The sequence below is a fragment of the Aegilops tauschii genome, chromosome 3, assembly GCF_002575655.3.
Source record: "Aegilops tauschii subsp. strangulata cultivar AL8/78 chromosome 3, Aet v6.0, whole genome shotgun sequence".
Taxonomy (NCBI): domain Eukaryota; kingdom Viridiplantae; phylum Streptophyta; class Magnoliopsida; order Poales; family Poaceae; genus Aegilops; species Aegilops tauschii.
In genome coordinates, this window is record NC_053037.3 from 522,124,791 (window position 1) to 522,146,880 (window position 22,090).

Sequence of the window (22,090 nt, forward strand, 5' to 3'; positions counted from 1 at the left end):
TACATAACATAACAAGAAGAAGAGAATCTAAAAGTACCAAGACCAGCAATATATATTTGAGAAAACAGCTTGCTCCCTACGAGTATAGACTGTCCTCTCCAAGTTATCGATCTCATGCACGGGCCAAGTAGCTACTAGGTAGACAGGAGGTATCTTATCTCCCCACACCAATTTGGCGGTGCATTTCACCTCCCTTTCCATCCCCACACACGTCTGCGAGGCGCAAACCGGGACGACACCGCCTGGCCGTAAGTACCATCCACCGGTGAGTGAGTGTGAGTCCATGACACGCTCTGACAAGCTCATCCAATAATCCATGATAGCACTAACAAAAATCCAACAAACCATGGCAAGAGAACACAGTGCTCCGACTGTATATACAGAGAGCATGCAGAGAGTGGGAGAAGAGAGAAAAGACAAATGTTGCGCTCACATGATTGCAGCAGGCCAGTATAATCCTCACATCCATCTCTGACACGGTCCTGTAGTACACCCCGACAGCACCTCCGGCCTGCAAGTTCTCTCCTCTCTCTCTCTCTCCTAATCATTCCGGTGAGGCAATCTCTGCCATGGTCATCGCCCAATCATGCAGCTGGCGGCATGGCATTATTTTATGTGTCCAAAGTCAGACAGTTAAAAACGAGGCACTTTTGACTGGACACATGCAAGTACATGCGCCCATCCAGGTCCTACATTGCCAGTGAGTAACACATGCATGTGTATCATGTCAAATCGACGAGGTTATTATATGGAACTCATCAGGAATTACAAATTATCTATCCTGAATTCTCTTGATCATACTGGAGTACGTAGTACCTGAGAAGATGGGGTGATCTATATATGGACTGGCCAAGAATGCTATAATGGTCTAATTGTTCGTTTACTCAGAAGAATAATAACTGTGGAGAGAGAGAGGGAGAGAGTGAGAGAGAGAGAGAGGAGGTGTACAAGGTGGAGTGGTACCAATTGCACAGCTAGCCATGCACGGGTGCATGCACTGTTGCCGCGCACGCGCTTCCCTCTTGATCCGTCACTTGAAGCCGGCGCCACCGTAATCTCTGCCCGCCGCCGCGTCGGGGATCGGGTTCCAGTCCCAGATCTTGTCGGAGATGGCGGCCAGCGACATCGGCAGCGTCCCCAGCGGCGTAATTGGCTGCGTCGGCGGCGTCGGCAGTGGAACGACGAAGTGGTCGTGGTGGCCGCCGGACGACGCGGGGCTGTGGTAGGACGGCAGCTGGGCGGCGCCGTGGCCCACCAGCGTGCTCAGCTCGTCGATGGCCGCGGCGGAGGCGACGCCCATGGACGCCGCGTTCACCAGGTTGAGCAGCGAGTACGTGGACGCGAAGGTGTTTGTGCTCTTGGAGTACTGCTGGTACAGCAACGCCGCGGCTGCCTCCTGCTGATGATCGCCGGTCGCTGCGGTTGACTGTAGGTATCCTAATGAGCCACCCGAGGGCTTTAAGGTGGCTGCTAGGTGCTGCCTTGGAGCCGCCGGCCTGTGCGTTTGGGCGTGATCGGTCATGGGCGCCGGCGGCGACGTGCACTCGCCTGCTTGTAGAAGTTGGAGCTTGGATGGAGTCGGCGGTGGCGTGGGCGTGGACGTCGACGATGACCCTTGTCTGTTGTCCTGCCGTGCCTCAGCGCCGCGGCGGGAGGGCATCGTCGACCGCGCCGAGGAGGGGTGGCCACGGCCGTCGTCGATGCCGGTGCGCTTGTAGACACGGCAGAGAGAGATTTCTGTCTGCAAATTCATGGAGGTGTAACACGTGAGGATCGACAAGGAAATGTGTGGCATGCGAAGAATTGAGGATGTCTACTCTCTGCTGAAAATTTAGTTCTAAAGTCGATACTACAATTGATTCCGGTCAAAAAGATTGAGGAATCTAGGATGGAATTCTAGGTTCCTCATATGTTCAAGATTCTAGCTATAGTGCTATCTAGAGAGATATCCAATCGAGTGCGTAGGTTGTTCATGGCAAGAACACCATGGTGCAAGTAATAAGATAAAGAAGATTGAAGCCCTAGCTAGCTGATTACTTGTAGATCTGAAACGGCGTATATTTATGCACAAGAAGTACAATAAAGGCAAAATTATATGCCCCAAAATTGGTACTACCCAAAATCAAAGAACTAGTACAGGCGCAGCACAAACCCTAGTTCATGTCTTCTAATGAAATTACCTGCAGATTAATCATTCCGGCCGGCCGTTTCTTGTGCAGATGGATAGATCAGGAGGGAAATTTCTATGAGATGCTAGAATACAGGTACTACGTACCTTGTGGTATCGGTCGGTGTCGGCGGTGGGGAGGCGGTACTCGTTCATGATCCAGCTGCTGCGGACGCCCTTGGGCGCCTTGCCGGAGTAGAAGACGAGCGTCTTCTTGAGCCCGATGGAGCGGTTGTTCTCCGCCCGGATCATCCTGTCCGCCCCCGTCGCCTTCCAGTACCCCGACGCCGTCACCCGGTTGGGCCTGTCCCCGTTCCGGTACTTGCGGTCCCTCGGCACGTAGAAGAACCACTCCTTCTCCCCAATCGCCGCCAGCGCTGCGGTCGCCGGTCAGCCACAGCCACGCATAAGAAATTCAGCACAAAGATCTGAATTCTGAAAAGAGGCAATTGAGTAGAGTGATTGTTCCAGACCTGGGAGCTCCCAGGGGTCGTAGCGGTAGAGGTCGAGGAAGGTGATGAGCTCGACATTGAAGCGCTTGCCCTCCACCTTGCGGCGGAGGTAGAACTCGATCAGCTCCTCCTCCGTCGGGTGGAACCGGAACCCGGGCATCACCAGGTCGTCCTCGTGCGCGTCCCGGCCGCCGCCCTCCTTGATACTACCCACGCCAGCTCCCGCCGCCGCCGCGGCGGCGCCATGGCCGCCGCCCTCGTGTCTGCTGCTCATGCCTCCTCCCCAATTCGCATAGGTTGCTAGATAGCTAGGGGCTAGGGCAGCTGGGTGTTAGCTAGCTAGCTAGGTGAGCACGAGAGCAAGTTAAGTGGCCAGCTGCTTCCTCTCGCGAAAAGGAGCTCGGCCCGGCCGGGGTGCGCGTATTGCAAGTGGAGAATCGATCGAGGGGGGGAAGGGATAAGATTAGTGTTTGGGCCAATATATATATCGACGAGAAAGCACAAGGATTAGTCGATCGTGGGATACATCCAGTATCTTTACCTAGCGTGAGTATTAACTGGACGGCTGCTACTGGTCGCTCTAACCACTAGTCTACGCTAGCTAGAATCCCGAGCTACGCGCGCACAGTGGAGTGGCAATGGCGATATGTGAGCGAGCCGTGACGCATCACACACACACGGGAGAGGTGGAAAGCGACGGAGGAGCCGAGTTAAATAGGGGGAAAAGGACGCCTCAGGAAGAGTACAGCCATGGGCGGTTGCCCGCTTGCAACCCTGTGATTGTGCCCCGGTGAGGTGAGTGATGGATATGGAGTGCGTCTGCATTCTTTGCATTGATTAATGCGGTGGCTTTGGTGATTTTCTGTACTCTTTCTTTGGGCCCGGCTACTCTCTTGGGTCCACAATGTAAGTCTGGTATTGGTAAATATTTTCAACTTTAACCAAAATATAAGTTCTTCCGCACCTATAATGCATATTTTTCCTATATGTTGCACCAATTTATCCTCCTCAATTTCATCTTGAATGAGGTTATTACTCTACTGGCATGAATAACTATAGTGTGGCATTGGCATTTTGCTAGCATCTCCGTAAGTCCAAATGAGAGAGTTCCACTAGCACAAACAACATTTCCTTAGAGCTAATCAATGACGTCTGGTGAAATGGAAGCTTGTGTGTAAACCTAAAAGCCTTGGGGGGGAGGGGGGCTAGGCATCATTAACACCTCTATTGGGAATCTATGCTTGATCATCAAATGGTGGTGGAGGATCTTTAACACTCCGGAGGGGACTCTTTGGCTTATCTTCCTAAGGCTAAATATTTTCCTTCTTGCAACCCCATGTTCGCTTCACCTTCTGGCGGCTCTCAATTTTGGCATGACCTTGTTAGGGTGAGGGGCATTTTCCGTTCCCATGTCAAGTTTGTGGTCGGCAATGGCGAATCCATCTGATCTGGCTTGACTGGTGGCACAAAGATGGCCCACTTTGCATTTCTTTTCCGGTTTCTTTTCTCGTATTGTTCTTCTCCTAAGATTTCCATCTCGGATCTTGCTGGTTTAAACTGGGACCTCCAGCTGCATCGTGCTCGCTCTCTCCCGAAGAGTTGGTTTAGTGGCAGCGTCTTGCTGAGCTTTTCCCTTTGCTCTCGGAGGAGGCTGACAAGGTGATGTGGCCTCACTCGGCCTCGGGCCATTTTTCTGTGAAATCGCTCTATTCCACGTTGATTATAGGTTCTCCTTCCCTAATATTCAAGGTTGTTTGGCGTGCTAGAATTCCCCTTAAGATCAAAATCTTTATGTGGCAGGCCATTTGTGGTCACCTTCCCATGGCGGATCAGATTTTCAAGCATAATGGTCCTGGGACCAATTTTTGCAAACTTTGTGGGGGCTAGGGAGGACACCAAACATGTGTTGTTTAACTGTCATTTGGCTAAACTCCCATGGAGCTGTATTAGATCATGGATGGCTGTTAATTGGTCCCCTTCTTCCTTCTTGGAACTTCGATCCTCCTCTAACTCCCTCTACGGTCTAAAGAAGCGAATGCTATGGTTTGCGTTTTCTGCAATGTCTTGGGTGCTGTGGACCACTAGAAACAAATTTACTATTGAAATATTTTTCCCAACAAACCCGCTGATTGCTTATATAAATTGATCTCTCCCAGCTTATGATACTCGTTGCAGAGATGATCATTCTCCTTCATCAACTTGGCTAACTCCTTCTCATATGCCAGCTTGTCTTTAATCCTGCCATGGTTTTACTCATGAAAACATTTCCCAAAGCTTGTTGAGGCAGTTCTTAAGTATCTCAGGCCAGACAGCATCAACCAACTTAACTACACCACAGTTTGCACATCCCTGTGCAAATAAACAACATGTAAAAAAATAACATTCAAAACTGAATTCAGTTGAAGCAGATTCCATATAAGTTGACAACAATTGCCATGCGGAAGGGATTGTACTGCTACAACACAAAATTTGGCCAATATGTTTAACTATTGTTAAGAAAATGTTTAGTCACACAACACAAAATTAATGGACATTGCAAATGCCAATAAATATCAATCTCACTTGTGCACTACAGATAACTAATGCCAAACACAAATACAATGTAGTAGGAATATGTCATATAATCAATCTATCCCTAACCTGCTACACATGCTTCTGGTTCATATGCCAGGTAATCTATCTAATTAACAACCACTTGTGCTACCAATGAACAACTACACATCAGATACTATAGCTAGTTACTCACCTACACATGGTAGCCATAAAACCTCCTACCAGTGTCAGCACCTTCAAAGGCAGCACACTTCCTCGGCATCATCTGGTGCAACATGCACTTGGGAACTTCCTCCATCATAGCACCACAAATCAGTGGCTCAGGGATGGTGTCAAGTGTTTCCTACATAAATTACAAGCTAAATCAACCTATGAATCCATTATATTGTTGCAGATCCATGAAGCATTGGCTCAGAAATCACCTATACCCCAATTCCCAAATCGAGTGAACCGTCCTAAGTAATCGGAGAAGGAGAGGAGAATGCTTACAAAGTACTCCAGATCCATAAAGTTGTTGCCCATGCTTTCATCATTGGAGCTCTCTTCCCCATCCATCCACGGCGACATCCTGGCCAACAACGAGCTTCTGCGGTGGTCGGGGTCAATGGCAAGCTCGGGTGGAGGAGAAGAGAACCAGGGAGCCGGACAGAAAGATTGGTTGGGGCCGTGGCTATGTCAACTGAACTCGGTGGCGCCGGACAGAAAGATTGGTTGGGGCCGAGTTTGACTTTTGGTTTGGGACATATGTGGATGTGAGAAAGTAGTTGAGGGTTTTGGAGCATATCACTAAGCACTTTGAGCAAGAAACTCATTAAGCAACACCTCACCCCCTCTTGATAGTATTGGCTTTTCCTATGGACTCAATGTGATCTTGTATCAAATGAAAATGTAGAGTCTTGTGCTTTGAGCTTGAGCCAATCTTTTGTCCTTAGCATTTTGAGGGGTCCACTTTCTAATCCATGCCATGCCAATCATTGAGCTTTCCTGAAATATTTATCTTGAAATAGCATTAGCTCAATGAGCTATATGTTGTTAGGAATGAAGGAAATATGCCCTAGAGACAATAATAAAGTTATTATTTATTTCCTTATATCATGATAAATGTTTATTATTCATGCTAGAATTGTATTAACCGGAAACATAATACTTGTGTGAAACATAGACAAACAGAGTGTCACTAGTATGCCTCTACTTGACTAGCTCGTTGATCAAAGATGGTTATGTTTCCTAGCCATTGACATGAGTTGTCATTTGATTAACGGGATCACATCATTAGGAGAATGATGTGATTAACTTGACCCATTCTGTTAGCTTAGCACTTGATCGTTTAGTATTCTGCTATTGCTTTCTTCATGACTTATACATGTTCCTATGACTATGAGATTATGCAACTCCCGTTTACCGAAGGAACACTTTGTGTGCTACCAAACGTCACAACGTAACTGGGTGATTATAAAGGTGCTCTACAGGTGTCTCCGAAGGTACTTGTTGGGTTGGCGTATTTCGAGATTCGGATTTGTCACTCCGATTGTCGGAGAGGTATCTCTGGGCCCACTCGGTAATGCACAACACTATAAGCCTTGCAAGCATTGCAACTAATGAGTTAGTTGCGGATGATGTATTACGTAACGAGTAAACATACTTGCCGGTAATGAGATTGAACTAGGTATTGAGATGCCGACGATCGAATCTCGGGCAAGTAACATACTGATGACAAAGGGAACAATGTATGTTGTTATGCGGTTTGACCGATAAAGATCTTTGTAGAATATGTAGGAGCCAATATGAGCATCCAGGTTCCGCTATTGGTTATTGACCGGAGACGTGTCTCGGTCATGTGTACATAGTTCTCGAACCCGTAGGGTCCGCACGCTTAAAGTTCTATGACGGTTATATTATGAGTTTATGTGTTTTGATGTAACAAAGGTAGTTCGGAGTCCCGGATGTGATCACGGACATGACGAGGAGTCTCGAAATGGTCGAGACATAAAGATTGATATATTGGAAGCCTATATTTGGATATCGGAAGTGTTCCGGGTAAAATCGGGATTTTACCGGAGTACCAGGGGTTACCGGAACCCCCTGGGGGTTTAATGGGCCAAGATGGGCCTTAGTGGAGAAGAGGAGGGGCGTCCAGGGCAGGCCGCGCGCCCCTCCTCCTCTAGTCCGAATTGGACAAGGAGGAGGGGGGGGGGCGCCCCCTTTCCTTCCTCTCTCCCTCCTCCTCCCCCCTTCTCCTACTCCAACTAGGAAAGGAGGGAGTCCTACTCTCGGTGGGAGTAGGACTCCTCCCTGGCGCGCCTCCTCCTGGCCGGCCGCCTCTCCCCCCTTGCTCTTTTATATACGGGGGCAGGGGGCACCTCTAGACACAATAATTGATCCCTTGGATCTATTAGCCGTGTGCGGTGCCCCCCTCCACCATAATCCACCTCGGTCATATCGTAGCGGTGCTTAGGCGAAGCCCTGCGTCGGTAGAACATAATCATCGTCACCATGCCGTTGTGCTGACGGAACTCTCCCTCAAAGCTCGGCTGGATCGGAGTTCGAGGGACGTCATCGAGTTGAACGTGTGCTGAACTCGGAGGTGCCGTGCATTCGGTACTTGATCGGTCGGATCGTGAGGACGTACGACTACATCAACCGCGTTGTGCTAACGCTTCCGCTTTGGGTCTACGAGGGTACGTGGACACACTCTCCCCTCTCGTTGCTATGCATCACCATGATCCTGTGTGTGCGTAGGAATTTTTTTGAAATTACTACGTTCCCCAACAGTGGCGTCCGAGCCTGGTTTTATGCGTAGATGTTATATGCACGAGTAGAACACAAGTGAGTTGTGGGCGATACAAGTCATACTGCTCACCAGCATGTCACATTTTGGTTCGGCGGTATTGTTGGATGAAGCGGCCCGGACCGACATTACGCGTACGCTTACGCGCGACTGGTTCTACCGACGTGCTTTACACATAGGTGGCTGGCGGGTGCCAGTTTCTCCAACTTTAGTTGAACCGAGTGTGGCTACGCCCGGTCCTTGAGAAGGTTAAAACAACACTAACTTGACGAACTATCGTTGTGGTTTTGATGCGTAGGTAAGAACGGTTCTTGCTCAACCCGTAGCAGCCACGTAAAACTTGCAACAACAAAGTAGAGGACGTCTAACTTGTTTTTGCAGGGCATGTTGTGATGTGATATGGTCAAGGCATGATGCTATATTTTTTGTATGAGATGATCATGTTTTGTAACCGAGTTATCGGCAACTGGCAGGAGCCATATGGTTGTCGCTTTATTGTATGCAATGCAATCGCCCTCTAATGCTTTACTTTATCACTAAGCGATAGCGATAGTCGTAGAAGCATAAGTTGGCGAGACGACAACGATGATACGATGGAGATCAAGGTTTCGCGCCGGTGACGATGGTGATCATGACGGTGCTTTGGAGATGGAGATCACAAGCACAAGATGATGATGGCCATATCATATCACTTATATTGATTGCATGAGATGTTTATCTTTTATGCATCTTATCTTGCTTTGATTGACGGTAGCATTATAAGATGATCTCTCACTAAATCAAGGTATAAGTGTTCTCCCTGAGTATGCACCGTTGCGAAAGTTCTTCATGCTGAGACACCACGTGATGATCGGGTGTGATAGGCTCTACGTTCAAATACAACGGGTGCAAAAAAGTTGCACACACGGAATACTCAGGTTAAACTTGACGAGCCTAGCATATGCAGATACGGCCTCGGAACACTGAGACCGAAAGGTCGAGCGTGAATCATATAGTAGATATGATCAACATAGTGATGTTCACCATTGAAACTACTCCATCTCACGTGATGATCGGACATGGTGATCACTTAAAGGATTAGAGGGATGTCTACCTAAGTGGGAGTTCTTAAGTAATATGTTTAATTGAACTTAAATTTATCATGAACTTAGTACCTGATAGTATTTTGCTTGTCTATGTTGATTGTAGATAGATGGCCCGTGCTGTTGTCCCGTTGAATTTTAATGCGTTCCTTGAGAAAGCAAAGTTGAAAGATGATGGTAGCAATTACACGGACTGGGTCCGTAACTTGAGGATTATCCTCATTGCTGCACAGAAGAATTACGTCCTGGAAGCACCGCTAGGTGCCAGACCTGCTGCAGGAGCAACACCAGATGTTATGAACGTCTGGCAGAGCAAAGCTGATGACTACTCAATAGTTCAGTGTGCCATGCTTTACGGCTTAGAACCGGGACTTCAACGACGTTTTGAACGTCATGGAGCATATGAGATGTTCCAGGAGTTGAAGTTAATATTTCAAGCAAATGCCCAGATTGAGAGATATGAAGTCTCCAATAAGTTCTATAGCTGTAAGATGGAGGAGAATAGTTCTGTCAGTGAGCATATACTCAGAATGTCTGGGTATAACAATCACTTGATTCAACTGGGAGTTAATCTTCCGGATGATAGCGTCATTGACAGAATTCTTCAATCACTGCCACCAAGCTACAAGAGCTTCGTGATGAACTATAACATGCAAGGGATGGAAAAGATGATTCCCGAGCTCTTCGCAATGCTAAAGGCTGCGGAGGTAGAAATCAAGAAGGAGCATCAAGTGTTGATGGTCAACAAGACCACAAGTTTCAAGAAAAAGGGCAAAGGGAAGAAGAAGGGGAACTTCAAGAAGAATAGCAAACAAGTTGCTGCTCAGGAGAAGAAACCCAAATCTGGACCTAAGCCTGAGACTGAGTGCTTCTACTGCAAACAGACTGGTCACTGGAACCGGAACTGCCCCAAGTATTTGGCGGATAAGAAGGATGGCAAGGTGAACAAAGGTATATGTGATATACATGTTATTGATGTGTACCTTACTAATGCTCGCAGTAGTACCTGGGTATTTGATACTGGTTCTGTTGCTAATATTTGCAACTCAAAACAAGGACTACGGATTAAGCGAAGATTGGCTAAGGACGAGGTGACGATGCGCGTGGGAAATGGTTCCAAAGTCGATGTGATCGCGGTCGGCACGCTACCTCTACATCTACCTTCGGGATTAGTTTTAGACCTGAATAATTGTTATTTTGCCAGCGTTGAGCATGAACATTATATCTGGATCTTGTTTGATGCGAGACGGTTATTCATTTAATCAGAGAATAATGGTTGTTCTATTTATATGAGTAATATCTTTTATGGTCATGCACCCTTGAAGAGTGGTCTATTTTTGTTGAATCTCGATAGTAGTGATACACATATTCATAATATTGAAGCCAAAAGATGTAGAGTTGACAATGATAGTGCAACTTATTTGTGGCACTGCCGTTTAGGTCATATTCGTGTAAAGCGCATGAAGAAACTCCATACTGATGGACTTTTGGAACCACTTGATTATGAATCACCTGGTACTTGCGAACCGTGCCTCATGGGCAAGATGACTAAAACGCCGTTCTCCGGAACTATGGAGCGAGCAACATATTTGTTGGAAATCATACATACAGATGTATGTGGTCCCATGAATGTTGAGGCTCGCGGCGGGTATCGTTATTTTCTCACCTTCACAGATGATTTAAGCAGATATGGGTATATCTACTTAATGAAACATAAGTCTGAAACATTTGAAAAGTTCAAAGAATTTCAGAGTGAAGTTGAAAATCATCATAACAAGAAACTAAAGTTTCTACGATTTGATCGTGGAGGAGAATATTTGAGTTACGAGTTTGGTCTTCATTTGAAACAATGCGGAATAGTTTCGCACCACACGCCACCCGGAACACCACAACGTAATGGTGTGTCCGAACGTCGTAATCGTACTTTACTAGATATGGTGCGATCTATGATGTCTCTTACTGATTTACCGCTATCATTTTGGGGTTATGCTTTAGAGATGGCTACATTCACGTTAAATAGGGCACCATCAAAATCCGTTAGATGACGCCTTATGAACTGTGGTTTGGCAAGAAACCAAAGCTGTCATTTCTTAAAGTTTGGGGCTGCGACGCTTATGTGAAAAAGCTTCAACCTGATAAGCTCAAACCCAAATCGGAGAAATGTGTCTTCATAGGATACCCAAAGGAAACTGTTGGGTACACCTTCTATCACAGATCTGAAGGCAAGACTTTTGTTGCTAAATTTGGATCCTTTCTAGAGAAGGAGTTTCTCTCGAAAGAAGTGAGTGGGAGGAAAGTAGAATTTGATGAGGTAACTATACCTGCTCCCTTATTGGAAAGTAGTTCATCACAGAAACCGGTTCCTGTGACACCTACACCAATTAGTGAGGAAGTTAATGATGATGATCATGAAACTTCAGATCAAGTTGTTACTGAACCTCGTAGGTCAACCAGAGTAAGATCCGCACCAGAGTGGTATGGTAATCCTGTTCTGGAGGTTATGTTACTAGACCATGACGAACCTACGAACTATGAAGAAGCGATGGTGAGCCTAGATTCCGCAAAATGGCTCGAGGCCATGAAATCTGAGATGGGATCCATGTATGAGAACAAAGTGTTGACTTTGGTTGACTTGCCCGATGATCGGCAAGCCATTGACCATAAATGGATCTTCAACAAGAAGACTGACGCTGACGGTAATGTTACTGTGTATAAAGCTCGACTTGTTGCAAACGGTTTTCGACAAGTTCAAGGGATTGACTACGATGAGACTTTCTCACCCGTAGCGATGCTTAAGTTTGTCCGAATCATGTTAGCAATTGCCGCATTTTATGATTATGAAATTTGGCAAATGGATGTCAAAACTGCATTCCTGAATGGATTTCTGGAAGAAGAGTTGTATATGATGCAGCCGGAAGGTTTTGTCGATCCAAAGGGAGCTAACAAAGTGTGCAAGCTCCAGCGATCCGTTTATGGACTGGTGCAAGCCTCTCGGAGTTGGAATAAACGCTTTGATAGTGTGATCAAAGCATATGGTTTTATACAGACTTTTGGAGAAGCCTGTATTTACAAGAAAGTGAGTGGGAGCTCTGTAGCATTTATGATATTATATGTGGATGACATATTGCTGATTGGAAATGATATAGAATTTCTGGATAGCATAAAGGGATACTTGAATAAGATTTTTTCAATGGAGGACCTCGGTGAAGCTGCTTATATGTTGGGCATCAAGATCTATAGAGATAGATCAAGACGCTTAATTGGACTTTCACAAAGCACATACCTTGACAAAGTTTTGAAGAAGTTCAAAATGGATCAAGCAAAGAAAGGGTTCTTGCCTGTGTTACAAGGTGTGAAGTTGAGTAAGACTCAATGCCCGACCACTGCAGAAGATAGAGAGAAAAATGAAAGATGTTCCCTATGCTTCAGCCATAGGCTCTATCATGTATGCAATGCTGTGTACCTGACCTGATGTGTGCCTTGCTATAAGTTTAGCAGGGAGGTACCAAAGTAATCCAGGAGTGGATCACTGGACAGCGGTCAAGAACATCCTGAAATACCTGAAAAGGACTAAGGATATGTTTCTCGTTTATGGAGGTGACAAAGAGCTAGTCGTAAATGGTTACGTCGATGCAAGCTTTGACACTGATCTGGACGATTTTAAATCGCAAACCGGATATGTCTTTACATTGAACGGTGGAGCTGTTAGTTGGTGCAGTTCTAAACAAAGCGTTGTGGCGGGATCTACGTGTGAAGCGGAGTACATAGCTGTTTCGGAAGCAGCAAATGAAGGAGTCTGGATGAAGGAGTTCATATCCGATCTAGGTGTCATACCTAGTACGTCGGGTCCAATGAAAATATTTTGTGACAATACTGGTGCAATTGCCTTGGCAAAGGAATCCAGATTTCACAAGAGAACCATGCACATCAAGAGACGCTTCAACTCCTTCCGGGTTTCAAGTCCAGGTGGGAGACATAGAAATTTGCAAGATACATATGGATCTGAATGTTGCAGACCCGTTGACTAAGCCTCTTCCACAAGCAAAACATGATCAGCACCAAGGCTCCATGGGTGTTAGAATCATTACTGTGTAATCTAGATTATTGACTCTAGTGCAAGTGGGAGTCTGAAGGAAATATTCCCTAGAGGCAATAATAAAGTTATTATTTATTTCCTTATATCATGATAAATTTTTATTATTCATGCTAGAATTGTATTAACCGGAAACATAATACTTGTGTGAAACATAGACAAACAGAGTGTCACTAGTATGCCTCTACTTGACTAGCTCGTTGATCAAAGATGGTTATGTTTCCTAGCCATTGACATGAGTTGTCATTTGATTAACGGGATCACATCCTTAGGAGAATGATGTGATTGACTTGACCCATTCCGTTAGCTTAGCACTCGATCGTTTAGTATTCTTCTATTGCTTTCTTCATGACTTATACATGTTCCTATGACTATGAGATTATGCAACTCCCGTTTACTGGAGGAACACTTTGTGTGCTACCAAATGTCACAATGTAACTGGGTGATTATAAAGGTGCTCTACAGGTGTCTCCGAAGGTACTTGTTTGGTTGGCGTATTTCGAGATTAGGATTTGTCACTCCGTTTGTCGGAGAGGTATCTCTGGGCCCACTCGGTAATGCACATCACTATAAGCCTTGCAAGCATTGCAACTAATGATTTAGTTGCGGGATGATGTATTACGGAACGAGTAAAGAGACTTTCCGGTAACGAGATTGAACTTGGTATTGAGATGTCGACGATCGAATCTCGGGCAAGTAACATACCGATGACAAAGGGAACAACGTATGTTGTTATGCGGTTTGACCGATAAAGATCTTCGTAGAATATGTAGGAGCCAATATGAGCATCCAGGTTCCGCTATTGGTTATTGACCGGAGACGTGTCTCGATCATGTCTACATAGTTCTCGAACCCGTAGGGTCCGCACGCTTAAAGTTTGATGACGATTATATTATGAGTTTATGTGTTTTGATGTACCGAAGGTAGTTCGGAGCCCCGTATGTGATCACGGACATGACGAGGAGTCTCGAAATGGTCGAGACATAAAGATTGATATATTGGAAGCCTATATTTGGATATCGGAAGTGTTCCGGGTAAAATCGGGATTTTACCGGAGTACCGGGGGTTACCGGAACCCCCCGGGGGTTTAATGGGCCAAGATGGGCCTTAGTGGAGAAGAGGAGGGGCGGCCAGGGCAGGCCGCATGCCCCTCCCCCTCTAGTCCGAATTGGACAAGGAGGGGGGGGGGGCGGCGCCCCCCTTTCCTTCCTCTCTCCCTCCTCCTTCCCCCTTCTCCTACTCGAACTAGGAAAGGAGGGAGTCCTACTCCCGGTGGGAGTAGGACTCCTCCCTGGCGCGCCTCCTCCTGGCCGGCCGCCTCTCCCCCCTTGCTCCTTTATATACAGGGGCAGGGGGCACCTCTAGACACAACAATTGATCCCTTGGATCTCTTAGCCGTGTGCGGTGCGCCCCTCCACCATAATCCACCTCGGTCATATCGTAGCGGTGCTTAGGCGAAGCCTGCGTCGGTAGAACATCATCATCGTCACCACGCCGTCGTGCTGACGGAACTCTCCCTCAAAGCTCGGCTAGATCAGAGTTCGAGGGACGTCATCGAGTTGAACGTGTGCTGAACTCGAAGGTGCCGTGTGTTCGGTACTTGATTGGTCGGATTGTGAAGACGTACGACTACATCAACCGCGTTGTGCTAACGCTTCTGCTTTTGGTCTACGAGGGTACGTGGACACACTCTCCCCTCTCATTGCTATGCATCACCAGATCCTGTGTGTGCGTAGGAAATTTTATGAAATTACTACGTTCCCCAACAAGGAATTATCGAAACCACCCAGGGATAGTTGCACTTTCAATCTCCCCCTTTTTGGTAATTGATGACAACATATAGATCAAAGCTTCAACAAAGAATAATAAGATTGAAAAACATCGTCGCTTTGAGAAGTATGTGATAAGCAAGAGCTCCCCCTAAATTTGTGCATTATTTAAAATTTGCTTTTGAATGCAAATGCACAATCGATTAGGATCATGGGTTACTCTTCCATGTCACGTACATCTTGGTGGAGCGCTCAAAATGATAGAAATTAAAAGCATGCACTCATCACCAAACAAGTGAATGATCATATATGAGATATAAAAGATAGTATCATCCAACAAGCATTAAGGGTAGTATATGATCAAACAAGTATCTCACAAGGACATAAAGTATCTCACACAAGCACACAATAAAAAGTTCCAACCAAAATAGCAAGAGAGATAAAAAGCAACACTCTCTCTCGAAGCCTATGATCTATACATTTTTCTCCCCCTTTGGCAACAAGCTACCAAAAAGTTCAAAAATGCATAGTGCTAAACGTCTCTCAGGCTTGATCTTCGGGAGGTGGTGTTGAGAGAACTCCAAGGACGAAGGCTTCAGATGATGTAGCTGGAGCTGGTGGAGTGGCCGCTGGAGGTGGCACTGGAGCTGTAGCTGCTGGTGCTGATGCTGTAGCTCGAGTATCTGTCATGGGCACTGCAGCAGATCTTTGTCCTCTGGGCACTCTAGCAAAAGCATCTGTAGTAGACTTGCCCTTCTTCTCCTCTGCTTCCTCCTGAAGCTGCTCAACTGCAGTTTGGATCTCAGTTACCTTCAGATTAAGATCATAGAATTTGGTCTCTATAATCCTCTCCAAGCTCTCCTGGTTTTGAGTCAGGGTGGCCAAGCCCTTCTCAATCCGCAAGGTGGATTGGATTAGATATGCTAACTGATCTTGCTTGCTCTTCAGGAAAATTTGAGATGCCTCTTCAACAGTTGGCATCTTTGCAGCTTTCTCTGCCCTTGCCTTTTCTCTCTTCTCATGTGCTTGAGCTGAGGATGGTTCATTCTCAGTCATGACTACAGTGTTGTCTTCAAACTCAGGATATAAGGCCAGATGCTCCTTATCCAACAGATATGTGCATGTGCCCATCTTTGAGTTGATGAGCTCCCGAATGTGTGGGGCATACCCACAACTTCTCTTCTGATCAGCTGCTGCCCTTTTGATTGTTTCCACAATCAGACTCATGACTTTGAACTTTTGAGGCACATCAAAAAAATGTAGCAAGTTGATAGCATGTCCTCTGATCATCTTGTGATCACATGACTTGGGTAGCAAAGTGTGCCTTAGGATCCAATTTATGGTAGGAAGACCAGATAACAAGAAGTGGACAGATCCAAACTTGTGATTCTCCAGAGCATCATCTGGGATCTCTCTGTACATGTGTGCCATAGTATTGTGGTCTTTCTTCTTCTCAGCATATACATCCAAGTCATCCTCATTTTCTTCCGGAGCATTGATCAACTGAGCCCATTCTTCCACAGTGGATTGGTACCTTGTACCTTCAGACATCCAAACTATCTTTCCATCTGGATAGAAGTGGGCAGTGGAGTAAAACTGCATGATCAGCTCATCATTCCACTTGGTGAGCTTCTGGGCAACAAATGTATCAACTCCACATGCTTTGAAGCTGTCATATACTCCTGTATAGTGATCTTCATTCTTCTTGATGTACTCCCAGTCAACCCATCTCATGTCACACACAATGGGCTTCTTGTCAAGCAAAACTGTCTCATAAAAGTCTTGTTGTTCCTTAGTGTGAAACCTGTAGTCAACAGCAGTTCTTCTCCTGACAGCATATGGATCAGACTGTCTCCATAACCTCAGTCCTGCATCCTTCCTGATCTTCATGTTTTCTGCAACGGGATGTGCATCATTGTGGTCAGGGATCTTGGGCTTGAGCTTTCTCAAAACAAGTGAGGCATTGTCCTCTTCTTCAGCAGCCTCAGGCACTGGGGCCTTGTTTTTCTCCTCAGCAGGAATGTTTCTAGTGCTTCTCTTGGGTTTAGGCTTTGGAGCTGGAGCAGCAGCCTTGGGAGCAACTTTGGGCTTAGATGGAGCAGCCCCTGATGTGATTGCATCTCCCATGAGCTTATGAGCTTTGGGTGCTGGTGCAGCATCCTCTTGTTCTTCTTCTTCTTCCTTGTCCTGGTAGATGCCTTTGGCAAGTTACTAGGTGTGTTCCTGCTGCCCTCATCATAGCTGCTAGAGGGATCAGAACCCTCACTCATCTGCACCTGCTGTTCAGACTTGTTCTGGCTGTCACTTTGGTCAGACATCTTGCAGGCAAACTATCAGCAGACACTGTGAATAGATTATAGATGATGTAGAGAAGATGAGTATCACAAAGTACAGGAGTTTTGCAAAACAATTGAGTCAAATTTTTTAGTTTTAGTTCTCTACAGAATTGATCTCGGAGCTACCGAATTGACAAACTCAGTGATACCGAAGCAACACTTGGAACCTAAACTAGTGAACTCGGTAGGGCCGAGTAACAGTTCGGTGGCACCGAGATTGCTAGGGTTTCACAGAATTTTGAACTCGGTCACACCGATTTGCACGTTTCGGTCAGACCGAAGAGCACATGTGCAATGGCCAAGGCCGAATCGGTGAGACCGATTTCTACAGTTCGGTCGGTCCGAGATGAGTTCTGCGAAGAGCTAACCCTAAAATTTTCAAATCAATCTAGACCTAAGGAAGTTTTAGCTGGATGGATCAATCTCAATCGTGGCAAGAAACATGGCATTGTCCTTGTGCTAGGAATCAGAGTGAAAAAGACAGCACAAGGGATCGAACACTTACCCTAGAGCGGCGAGTGTTCGCTACGGAGGCAACGGCGGAGCAGATTGCCGTTGACGGCGGCGGAGACCAGCGGCGGGAGGTCGCTGGCGGCAAGAAGACGATCCGGAGACCCGAGAAGGCAGAGCAGGTTACGCGCGGGGGAAGGGTTTCAAAAAAAATTCCAAAATTTGACCCGTCGGTATATATAACCTGACCCTGTCGGTGTGACCGAGTGGAACAACTCGGTGGCTGATACGTCTCCAACGTATCTATAATTTATGAAGTATTCATGCTATTATATTATCCATCTAGGATGTTTTATATGCATTTATATGCTATTTTATATGATTTTTGGGACTAACCTATTAACCTAGAGTCCAGTGCCAGTTTCTGGTTTTTTTCCTTGTTTTTGAGTTTTATAGAAAGGAATACCAAACGGAGTCCAATTGACGTGCCAATTTTTGATGATTTTTTATGGACCAAAAGAAGCCTCCGGAGCAAAAGAGTTGGGCCAAAAGAGTCCCGAGCTGTCCATGAGGGTGGAGGGCGCGCCCACCCCCCTGGGCGTGGGCCCCTGCCTCGTGGACGACTCGGGAACCTCCTTGACGTGAGACCTGCCAAAAATTCCTATAAATACTGAAACCTCCAGAAAATAAACTAGATCGGGAGTTCCGCCGCCGCAAGCCTCTGTAGCCACCAAAAACCAATCGGGACCCTGTTCCGGCACCCTGCCGAAGGGGGGAACCCTCACCGGTGGCCATCTTCATCATCCTGGCGCTCTCCATGACGAGGAGGGAGTAGTTCACCCTTGGGGCTGAGGGTATGTACCAGTAGCTATGTGTTTGATCTCTCTCTCTCTCTCTCGTGTTCTTGAGGTGATACGATCTTGATGTATCGCGAGCTTTGCTATGATAGTTGGATCTTATGATGTTTCTCCCCCTCTACTCTCTTGTAATGGATTGAGTTTTCCCTTTGAAGTTATCTTATCGGATTGAGTCTTTAAGGATTTGAGAACACTTGATGTATGTCTTGCCGTGCTTATCTGTGGTGACAATGGGATATCACGTGATCCACTTGATGTATGTTTTGGTGATCAACTTGCGGGTTCCGCCCATGAACCTATGCATAGGGGTTGGCACACGTTTTCGTCTTGACTCTCCGGTAGAAACTTTGGGGCACTCTTTGAAGTTCTTTGTGTTGGTTGAATAGGTGAATCTGAGATTGTGTGATGCATATCGTATAATCATACCCACGGATACTTGAGGTGACATTGGAGTATCTAGGTGACATTAGGGTTTTGGTTGATTTGTATCTTAAGGTGTTATTCTAGTATGAACTCTATGATAGATCGAACGGAAAGAATAGCTTCATGTTATTTTACTACGGACTCTTGAATAGATCGATCAGAAAGGATAACTTTGAGGTGGTTTCGTACCCTACCATAATCTCTTCATTTGTTCTCCGCTATTAGTGACTTTGGAGTGACTCTTTGTTGCATGTTGAGGGATAGTTATATGATCCAATTATGTTATTATTGTTGAGAGAACTTGCACTAGTGAAAGTATGAACCCTAGGCCTTGTTTCCTAGCATTGCAATACCGTTTACGCTCACTTTTATCATTAGTTACCTTGCTGTTTTTATATTTTCAGATTACAAAAACCTATATCTACCATCCATATTGCACTTGTATCACCATCTCTTCGCCGAACTAGTGCACCTATACAATTTACCATTGTATTGGGTGTGTTGGGGACACAAGAGACTCTTTGTTATTTGGTTGCAGGGTTGTTTGAGAGAGACCATCTTCATCCTACGCCTCCCACGGATTGATAAACCTTAGGTCATCCACTTGAGGGAAATTTCTGCTGTCCTACAAACCTCTGCACTTGGAGGCCCAACAACGTCTACAAGAAGAAGGTTGTGTAGTAGACATCAGTGGCACCTAGATGCAAAACTGCAGGCAGTTACTGCAACTCGGTGTGACCGAAAGGTTCTAATCGGTTGCACCGAGATTGAAAACCTAGATCAACTTAGTGATCTCGGTAGGACCAAAAAGGATGAATCGGTCAGACCGAAATGCACAAAGAGGTTTTGGAAGTTTAAGTCTATGACGAATCGGGGACTCCGAGTGCTCCTCACACAGAGTGGTTCGAATCTGACTTGATCAAACTTTGTGATGTAGCATGAATAGAGTTTGAGACGAGAAAAGCATAGATAGCTAGAGGGAGTTCTTAGGCATTCTTGTCCATCCATTTGGCAAAAGAGAAAAAGCCAAACAATCAAAGCAACAAATGGATGTCCTTTAATGAGTAAAATATGCATCCAACATGCTCACACAATAAACCGACAAAAGAAATATGTGACAAAGCATGCACAAAACACTCTAGCATCTATCAAGCAATCTGGCGATGACTAGGTCATCTATATATGAGTATATTGACTTAGGAGTCAAATGAGAACATTTGATCATAGGTCATACTCATCGTTTAAGCACAAGTGGGTTGCCACTCTTACATAAAGCATTGTTGTGCTCACATCATTAGAGTTGCTTTAGCTCAGTTGATTAGAGTAAAGCTCCCCCTAGATGTGATATCCCCCCTAAGAGGGATGAACTAACCTTGGGTTTTGTCGATGATGACTTCATGTAGGTGTTGAAGATGTGGATGCTCAATGTTGATGTAGATCATTCGGAGCAATCCATTGGAGTGAGTTGCACTTTCAATACCTACACGGGTTAGTCCCACAAGGAACAAACAAGGATATCCATAGACATAGAGTGATGTGTACACAAGATGATGTCCATGAAAGCATTAGGTTACCTTGTGTTGGAACACGCGGTATGCTACGCTAGCACCAAACAAAATTTTCTACCGCGCACCCAAGATCATGCTGCTGGAAATAGATCACGGCATCGGGTTTACCACTAGACGCGCAGTCACCACAGCGGAAGTAGAGTTGGTGATGCGTGTAGCCGATCTCCCGGGTCATCTCCTCCTCGCGTTGCCGATCTCCCGCGAACAGCGAAGACCCGTGAACGGTGATCTCCTGCGAACGGCACCTCGCGGTTCCCTCGAACGGTTCGTCCAAGCACCGCAGATGCGATGCCTCCAAGGTATCCACACGTACGGGGAGCAGCGTCGAGCGGCGGACTGCTAGGTCTGGTCGCGCGGCATGGGCATGGGGAGTGGCGGTGGCTAACCAGGGTTCAATCCGATCAACCCTAAGTGGTGTGCCCACTCCCCTTTATATAGACCTTCGAGGTGGGCTCAACAGTTGAGCCCACTAGGAGTCCACATCCATTTTCCACTCAGATCCAATCCGAATGGGCTGCAGCCCCTTAAGTGTGTGACCCTATAGGTTCACGTACACATGGACACGACCATAGTCGATAGTTCATAGCGGCTCCTAGCAGAACGTGCCAACTCCCATGTGGGCGTAAAGTCGTTTGACGAACCTCAACAATGTGGCATATGCAACATTCCTTTTGCCTCACGATATTTGTTGTCGAGCTCAAGGCGAGTACTTGTCACCCTTGTGTTAGCTCGACCTCTCTTCTCGAAACCATGATACAGATTCCCGAACTGGGTTAACACTTAACCCAAGTCGCATGGCCATGCTTTCCGAATCTGATCACTCGAGAGGGCCCAGAGAATATCTCTCCAAATAGGAGGGGCAAATTCCATCTTGGTCAACCATGTCTCGCGGCATGTCTCACGACTCGCCTGAAAGCTACCTTTATAACTACCCAGTTACGGAGTAGCGTTTGATAGACCCTAAGTGAGTCGATCCTCATCCCGAGAACATGCGAGGACCTCAGGTCTGGGACATGGCATAGACATTGCACTTGAGACTAACAGATGACTATATCTCACTGCGTCTCAAAGTGGGTCTGTCCGGCTCGGTGATCTCCATCCCCGAGCCCATACCATCGGTTTAGCATCTCCATGCACATGACTTGTGAAACATAGTCATCAACCGAGTTGTATACTAGTCAAGGATATGTGTCCGCATAACCTTATCAACTATGGACCATTAAAACAATCATCATACAATACATAGTTCCACAAACAAGTCACATACTTATTGATACATATCATTGATGATGTTCAAGGAAAATACAAAGGACTCATGAATACATATGGAAATATCATCATCACATGATTGCCTCTAGGGCATATCTCCAACAGTCTCCCACTTGCACTAGAGTCAATCATTTAGGCATCGTATGCCCATGGAGCTCATGTGCGCCTCATGCTTCGGACGTGGGAGAGGCTTCGTCAATGGATCAGCAACATTTGCATCCGTGTGTACCTTGCATATGTTTACATCACCTCTTTCGACAATGTCGCGAATAAGGTTAAAACG

General features: G+C 46.2%; 1 protein-coding gene across 1 annotated transcript; it reads right to left on the reverse strand.

Moving 5' to 3' along the window:
• Positions 1 to 651: 651 nt before the first annotated feature.
• Positions 652 to 3,269, reverse strand: LOC109765376 (uncharacterized). The gene is made up of 3 exons (XM_020324165.4): positions 2,641 to 3,269; positions 2,276 to 2,544; positions 652 to 1,741 (listed from the first exon to the last, which is right to left on the reverse strand). The coding sequence occupies exons 1-3, from the start codon at positions 2,891 to 2,893 to the stop codon at positions 1,031 to 1,033; spliced, it is 1,233 nt and encodes a 410-aa protein (XP_020179754.1). The 5' UTR covers positions 2,894 to 3,269; the 3' UTR covers positions 652 to 1,030.
• Between the last annotated feature and the right edge of the window lie 18,821 nt (positions 3,270 to 22,090).

Coding starts and splice junctions, on each gene's coding strand:
- LOC109765376 (XM_020324165.4), bottom strand. CDS start 2,893: ATGAGCAGCAGACACGAGGGCGGCGGCCATGGCGCCGCCGCGGCGGCG. Junction 2,545..2,640: donor CGACCCCTGGGAGCTCCCAG/GTCTGGAACAAT, acceptor CGGCGACCGCAG/CGCTGGCGGCGATTGGGGAG. Junction 1,742..2,275: donor ACACCGACCGATACCACAAG/GTACGTAGTACC, acceptor ATGAATTTGCAG/ACAGAAATCTCTCTCTGCCG.